The 8,244-nt window shown below is 48.8% G+C and overlaps 1 protein-coding gene across 1 annotated transcript in view; it reads right to left on the minus strand.

Annotated features, from left to right (window-relative positions):
• The window catches only part of ALKAL2 (ALK and LTK ligand 2), a 15,963-nt gene extending 8,571 nt beyond the window's left edge, over positions 1–7,392 (minus strand). Inside the window, exons 1-2 of the mRNA XM_035109927.2 lie at positions 7,323–7,392; positions 4,561–4,885 (exon numbers count right to left, since the gene is read on the minus strand). Of these exons, the coding sequence (XP_034965818.1) occupies positions 4,561–4,831 (271 nt within the window). The 5' untranslated portion in view covers positions 4,832–4,885; positions 7,323–7,392. The remainder of the gene's footprint in view (positions 1–4,560; positions 4,886–7,322) is intronic.
• Positions 7,393–8,244: the final 852 nt, after the last annotated feature.

Raw genomic sequence — 8,244 nt, forward strand, 5'->3', positions numbered from 1 at the left:
TTTGACCTAATTGTGTCATGTGCCACATTAAATGCTTAGACGTTTCTTTCAAAAGTGCCTCGGGACAGTCAGGCAGTAGATGATTGATAGGTAGAGTTCTGGCTTGTAGTTCCTTGCAATGATAGCGAGACTGCTGGGGGGGAAGCCTTTCAGAAGTTGGCAAGTTGCTTCAGCACAATTTTATTTCGTGTAGAACAGGTTCTACTTCAGCTGTTGTGCTCCAATTAAGTGCTGCACAGTGGTTCTACACCTAGCTCAAGCCATTAGGCAGGTTTTCAGTGGGAAATCTGTTTCTAACATAAGGTTACCAGGTGTCCCCGTTTGCCGGGGACAGTCCCCAGATTTACAAATCAGTCCCCATACAAAATCCATTGAAGTTGAAAAGTGACCCCAGATCCATTGAAAAAAAATGGGAAATTTATTCTAACACATTCCTCACGAAAGTTGTCCAAAACATGAATAGCACCAGGTTAGGGAGGGCTGATACAGACTGTGATGGATTCTATGATTTCAAACTGCAGCTGGAGTCATATTTTTGAGTGCTCCTCTATTTATTTAAATACAGTATTTAATATCATTCATCCGCCTGCATGCTAAAAGAAAAAGAAAATCTTGTACAGGGAGAAATTTAGATGACTGTTCTTGATGGGCCAGTTTACTGGGTGAAGGGGTGTTTTCCATGTACCCTGTTTCTCCTAAAATAAGATGTAGCCATAAAATAAGCCATAGCAGGATTTTTAAGCATTGAAGGAATATAAGCCATACCCCAAAATAAGCCATAGTGATAGGCAGTTTAACTTTGTAGGTTAAACTGTACCATGCTTAATAAAAAAATAAGACATCCCCTGAAAATAAGCCATAGTGTTGTTGGTTTTTTGAGGAAAAATAAATATAAGACGGTGTCTTATTTTCGGAGAAACACGGTAGCAGAGAGACAAATGCTCTGACCTATATCTAGCACAATATGCAATAAATCCTAGAAATTTACAGGCTTCTACATAATAGGCCGGATTCAACTTACAGATTCAATTAATGAGTCAACATCCAGCACAGTTGGGCAGATGCTGGGGCTTATACACTCTGGGAGAGACCATTGGTGCTGATGTTTACCTTGCCTGGACCTCCTGCAGTAATTGCCACTGGTTAGGTTGTATTAGTGCCAATGCCACTTAAGCGATTGTATTGGTGATGGTGGGTTTCCTAGGAGAGGTGGGCATTTGTTTGATTCTGATCAGTACTGGACAGCCGCCATTTTATATTTCTCATAACGCAACGGTGTAGAAATTTGCCAGGTGCTCTGGAGCGTTGCAGTGTAGGGAATTTTAAATGGTGACCACCAGGCACAAATTCAAACTAGTAGCCACTTTTGCTCCCCAAGGAAGAGTGTTGGTGCTGCTGGGTAAGCCCACAGGGGTGGGCTAATTGGCAGCACCACTGCCATTCACTGGTGCCAGAACGACCCAATTGGAGCACAAGGCAGGGAGTCTGCATCAGCACCATGGCTGTCCATCAACAGCACTGATGGGTCACTCAAGCCTGGTACCTGCCCTAGATTTCAGGGTTTTGCATAGTTCCTTGCTTTTCCTGTGACTAGCTGAATTGTGTATATTATGCATATATTGTGCAAAATTGTGGAAATTTATAAAGTAATTCAGCATTTTAAGTCAGAGAATGCACAGTATTGTATACAACCCAAAGCAACCTTATTACTTTGAGAATTTACTTTGAAATGAGCTTGTTTAGATCTGGATGCAAATCTTATTAAACATTAGCTGACATTACCATATTATAGTGGCTGACAGGACTGGGAGGGAGGAGCTGCACCTTATTAGAATAACTCCTGGTAGATTGAATCTACACTGGCATGTGGAACCCTTGCAAGTGAAATTTCACTTTCTGAAAATTTTAACACCCACTGCCTGGTTATTATTGCTCAATAGCAATGGTATACTTGAGTACTGTGCTTAATGAGAACTCTCTGTAGGAATTCTCACTTTGTCACTCTTTCAAGGAAAACCTCCCAAGTTCCAGATGCATCAGAACTTGGGATGTTTTTCAGTATATAACTTTTTTCAGCCTTTTGGAATCTCCCCCTTTCTTTTCCTGTTGTGCTTTATAGCCATTTATTTGCAGCGGGGAGGGGGGAGCAATTCGGTGCCACCCATGGGGTGTGGTCTAAATCTTCACCATTCCTTTAAGGTGCCTCCTAAGCAATATAATACAGTATGTGATTAAATACTACTCAAACAGGATCCAGCAGATCAACTATCTTTGCTCTAATTGGCAAGTATTTATGATAAGCCTAAATTCCCATTTTCAAGGGACTTACATGTGCAGTCTGCAAATCTTTTAGTATTGCACATAAGATTTGACAGTGCAATCCTGTGAACAGTGCAATCCTGTGGATTCAACCCCAGGAAAGTACAGACAGGAATTGTAGCCTAATTGTCTAAAGCCAAATTTCTGAAATAATTTACTGCAGAATTGAGCCCCCTACAAAGAAATGCTGTTTCAGAGTAGCTAAGCCAAATAGTATGATTTTAAACAAAGTTCCAGTGATATAAACATGACTAAAATTGGCTAATTTTTTAGTCTGCAACTAGTCCTGATTTCTGGTCTTAAACAGTTCTTAAACAGAAATTTTGACATTGGTAAGACTTTTCCCCAGAAACATGTTTGTGGTGTCAAAAACACAGGCATAGAAATATAATTATAGCATTTCTCAATACATAACAGAGACAAATCCAGCCAGTACAAGCACTATCAAACCCCATTGATTTCTGAAGAGTAGCAGCCAAGAGAGAGAGAACTGCTTACATTTCAGCAATGAGTATGCTGCCACATTTTCTGCATACCTTATGTATATAACACAGCCTTGTTTGGAGAATTGGGGTGGGGTAGCTGCTGTTCTGGTTTAGAGCATAAATCAGTTTTGGGCAGCACTGATGGGCTGGCCCTTGTATCAATCATGAAGCACCTCCCTCTTAAGGGCTGGACTATGTGCAGTGCTGATTGGTTTGCCCTTGTGCCAGTCACAAAGCTATCTCCCCTATCTGAGCAGATTTCAGAGTTAAACAATGTACAACCACGGGAAATAAACAAGTTGGATGCCTAGAGGGGACCAAAACAACAACAACAACAAAAACAGTTGGCTGTCTCAAAGCCAGGGAAGGGTGCTTCCAAGCTGGAGGTTGTTTTCTGGTTGATAAATTAAAGCATGAGGAGTGGAATACAGCTTGCAATGCAGCCGAAAAAACTGTCATGCTACTCTTTCAAGGTATGTCTACAAGTAGCCTTAATAAGTTCACAATTGGAATATTTTGTCATTTTTTTTGTAAAGTGTTCATTTCTGTGAAGCTTACAAAGAATTGCATAGCACAAACATTGTATTGAAGACTGTTCTAAACAACGGATAGCAGACATGCTTCAAAGATCTTCCTCAGATAAGTTCAAAAAAACATTCCCCACGAGAAACTGACAAATATTCATTCAACCAATGCAATTTAGTTGCTAAGGGAGTTTTTCCAGGTGTCAACCAAAAACTCACCTGCAGTCAGCGGTTTAGAACAGGGCCATCCAACAGGTAAATCGTGATCTACCGGCAGATCGTGGGGTGTCCGTGGTAGATATATCGTGGTAGATCCCGGGACACTCCTCCGCCCCCCCCCCCAAGAAATTGCTCAACAACAACTTTGGTAGATCACTGTTTTTTTTTATAGTGGGAGTAGATCTCAGTCTCTTGAAAGTTGGGCATGCCTGATTTAGAACATTCTTCAATACATACAATACTTGGCATTTGTAATTATATTTTTCCTGCTTTATTGTAAATTTCTCCTCATTAGTATATTGTTACAGTCCTGTGCTTTTCAGGCCCCTTTTCTCGGTTGTTATACAGAACTGTATACTGTAACTACTTCACTCATCTATTAAAATCAATGCAATATAAATTTTCTTAACCTTCAAGATAAAATCTAGAAAAAAAACATTAAAGAAGCAGAAAACCTGTGGGAGACATCCGAGTGACTAGCAGTAATCAGATGTGAATTTGCATAGGAAGTTGCCTTATACTGATGCAAACCAGTCTATTAGGACGGGAACCCTCGAACTATGGAAAACTTTTAAAAAGAAACTTCTGAGAGTTTCAGATTTGCAATTGACTAGACTAGAATAACAGACAAGGAACTGTTAGCGAGCCTCGGAGCACACACATCGCAAAGTAATCTCATTTAGATGATGCTTCTCGGATTTCAACCTATTAATTTGCTCTTTAGCGCCATCGATCGTCGAAGGAGCACGTAGCATGGTTATTCCTCGTTCAACGGGAGCGGAGCTTTACTAGTCTGGCGTTTGCCTTCAGAGCGGTTACAGCACTGAGGAATCCACTGTACAATTAAGGAGGACTGGAGCAATTTGCAAGCCCCCCCCCCCGAGATTTCTCAGATGCAAACTAGCAGCTTGATGACCGAGCTCTCCGTTTTGTAAAGTTTAACGCCAAAAGAAAAACGAACGTAACAGGTTGCAGTGTCTTCTCTAACACAATGTAGTTATTATTTGACTTACCAACTCTCTGTTCTTCTGAGTAAGATCCATAATCGGGTACTACTTCCCTTCTTCGGTCCAAAAGATAGTCTTGTTTGTACTGAACCCCGTTCTCCTCGTCCTCCTCCAGATGGTATTTTTTCAGTTCCTGAATGATCTCCATGATTAGGTTTAAGAGGTTCTGCCTTTCCTTCAGCCCTGCGCTAGATTCGGGTCTCTCTTCGCAATGTCCCGCTGAAAGCATCGCCAGCACCAGCCCCACCAACGCAGGAGATCTCAGGAATCTGCCCATGGCGCTTCCGAAGGATAGATGGAGCCACCTTCCGAGTCCACTCCCTGAAACCAGCTGTGGAGGGGAGATATGTGTCACTGCCAGGTGTCACATCAACGCGAACAGCGAGTGGCAAGTTAAAGCAATTATTCTCCCTTCAAGTTGAGAGCGCCCAGATTTTCTAACCTTCTCTCTCCCTCTCTCTCTCTTTTTACTTAAAAGAGGGGGAGGACCCAGATCCCCAGCTGGCTGCGCAGCTCTCTCTGCTCTTTAGCCAAGTAGGATCTAGTAGCAAGAAGAAGGCAACTGAATTTCCCCTGCGGGATTCGCGTCTCACTCGCTTGATACGGAACTCACTGCCCTGATCTTGGTGCCACGGAGTTAAAGAGCGCTTGCTTAGGACAGAAGATGGGTATCGAATACTTTCAACACATGGTGTTGGGGTTTTGGTTTGGTTTTAAAAGCAGTGGGTGGGACCTGGAGATCAACCAATCAATAAACTTTTCACTTCGAAAACAAGGAAGAAGCACAGCCCTATCCCTCATTGAGTCCACAAGCAGCAGAGGGCTAGGAGGGATTTGCAAGAGGAGCTGCTTTCTGGAGTGTTCAGATCAGCTTGGCAGAAGACACCCTTCTGAGCGCACGGCTTCCAAAGCAGGACCTGAGCGCCAGCGTTGAAACTCCTCCTTGCCTGTTTGGCACGCGAGGGAGCCTTGCACGAAGGGAAGGGCTTACTCACCCCTCTCGCTTAACTGGGAAGAGCCCCAAGAGTGGGAATCAATGCTTCTAAGCCAGAGGCGGTGCCACCGAATGGTGAAAGGGCGCCTTGAGACGCCACTGCTGATGATGCTACTTTACTCCGGAGCCTTTACACCAGGGATGAGGTCCAGCGTGGACCCTCGAGATGCTGTCGGATTCCAACTCCCATCAGCCACAGACAACATGTCCAATGGTCAGGGGGTGATGGGAGATGAAGTCCAGCAACTGGGGCCGCACAGGTTCCTAACCGCCCGCCTCGCACCAAAGGCAACCCGCCTCTCCCAAGTCAGCAGCCTGCCTCACAGCCTTGCTTGTCCCCCCCCCCCCCTGCTTTCTACTGGAGATCGGCATGGCTTTATATGAAAAGCGAACTCTAGGCGCAGGGGAAGCAAAGGGGATTCCGCCCCTCCTCTTTTCCTTTTGGAAACTTGGAAACCTGTTTTTGCGTAAGGAGAGGCAGGCCGAGGAAGCAAGAAGCAAGTGCAAAATGCCAGGCAGGTAAATAGAGTCTTGCCTGGAAAAGTCTGGCAAGCTTTCACGGCATTCTGCAAGGGGGTGGGGCCCTCAAGAGACGGCTGCCTATCAAGTCTACTCGCTCCCTAAGCGCTTGGCTAGCCAGCAGGCTGCCTTGATCCGAGAAGAGCTTGGCCGCTTCTTTGCTCTCCCTAATTTGATGAGGAAATATGGTGGGGTTTCCCCTCTTCGCTCGGCAAGTAGCCTAATTTATCAAGTGGTTACATTTACATCCGAGGGCATACGTAGAGAATCCAAAGTGGGACGCGCAGGCTCAGATGCTCTGGTCCAGCGGAGTAGGAACTTGTGGCACTCCAGATGTTGCTGAACCCTCGACCCATCATCCCTGACTGTTGGCTGGGGCTAATAGGAGCTGGAGTGCAGCATCCGGAGGGCCGCAGGTCCCCCATCCTCGACCTAGCCTAACCCCCCTCTCTCCGCGGACGCCAAACCCTACGCAGGCACATCGGCGGGTCTGGGAAGCGCCTGCCCCTTCGGTCCTCCTCCACGTGGCTTGCGGGTGCTCGAGGAAGAGCAGCCTTCGCTAGCCTGGTGCCTCCCAGATGTCTTAGGTTTGCGACTCTCCGCAGCCAGCGCATCTGGAAGGCACCAGGCTGAGCAAGTCCGGCGTGGAGAGAGCGAGAGAGAGGTATGAACATCTGGCTGGCTGAGAGCGACCTATTCATTCGAAAAAGGCGGCTCAGTCCAGCCAGAGCTGCCTCTGCACTTCTCAGCCCCGTCGATTTCGCGAAGAGAAGAGCCAAAGATTCCATCCGTTGAAATCAAGGCGATTTCAAGGAAGCGCTTTAACTTTGGCTAGGACTTTCTTCTCTCTCCGTTCCAAGCGCGGCTGCTGCGCTCCGCTTCTCCTCTTCCTCCTCCCTGCCCCACCCCCGAGAAAGACGGCGTGCAAACACTCGCTAGGCAAAGCCTCCTCCTGCTGCTCCTTGGCGAGCGGGGCGCCACAGCCCTCTCAGCTCGACCCTCCTCCTTGCCGGGCGGCGGCTTGGTGCCTCGGGCTCCCTCCCCTCGCTTCACTCGCCGCTCAGCAAGTGAATCGGCTGGCTGGGCCGGCGAGTCGAGCCAGTTGAGCAACACCTTCCGGAGGTGCTCGAGCGCAAGTACGCCGCCGCCTCTGGCCAGAGAGCGGCTGAAGTTGGCGCGAGGCGCGCGGTTGATCCCGCTATCCGGGCGCGTCCGCCCTGTCGTCTCCTGATCCTTGAACGCTCGGGAGCATTACCTGCCTCCGTTTGCCCTTTGACGATGTGCGTGTGCGCGTCACGGGGTGTCCCTCCTCGCCGGCCGGAGCCTCACTTCTCTCGCCGCGCTCTGCCTCCTTTCCCGGCGCGCACGCCGCCCGGTCTCCCTCCACCTACTCCATGTGCGCGCTTTTATAGAGGCTTATATAGGGTATCCGCGAGGTGGCCGCCGCCGCAAGTCAGACGGTATCGACTTGCAAGTGGGTGGACGGCCGGCTCCCCCAAGTCCCGCTCTGCAGCCCCTCGAGCGCCGCCGCTTTCTCGCCTCGCAGCCACTGAAGTTCTCCCCTCACGGCTCCCCCGCCCCGGTCCCTTCTTATGCTGCCTCCCCGCAGACGTAAAATGAGTAGTCCCGGCTCAAGCGGGGGGGGGGGGGGGGAGGGAAAGAAGGCAGGAAAGGGGGGGGTCCAGCAGCCCGAGTTTCTTTAATTAGAAACTCCGCCTGAAATATTCATTTCTTCCCCCTTCCCAACCACCCCACCCCCCGGCTCGCCCGCTCGCTTGCTCGCTCGCTTCCCGCCGTTTCCTCGGGGCGCGCAGCCTCCCTCGCGCACTTCTCGTCTCGGCCCGCCCGGAGGGCTGCATCCCTCTGGCATCACTGCCCGCCAGCTTGGGGGGGGGATTACCAGCAGCGGCTCGTGGGCTTGGCCGCTCGCCCCGGCCTGGCGCGCTTTGCGTTCGGTGGGGCGGGAAAGGGCGGGGTGCGAAGACGAGGAGCCGGGTTTGGTTTACATTATCTAATCTTCCGGAGCGAGAAGCGGGAGATCGATGCCGTTCCCACTCGTCGGAGAGAAGAAGAGAGACTTTCCCTTCCTTGTGGCAGGAGCTGTAATGCGGGCGACCGTGAGGTTGGGGTCCCTCACAGCCGACGGATGGGACGAGGACCCCACGCGGAGAGAGCCT

The sequence above is a fragment of the Zootoca vivipara genome, chromosome 3 (genome assembly GCF_963506605.1).
Source record: "Zootoca vivipara chromosome 3, rZooViv1.1, whole genome shotgun sequence".
Lineage (NCBI taxonomy): Eukaryota > Metazoa > Chordata > Lepidosauria > Squamata > Lacertidae > Zootoca > Zootoca vivipara.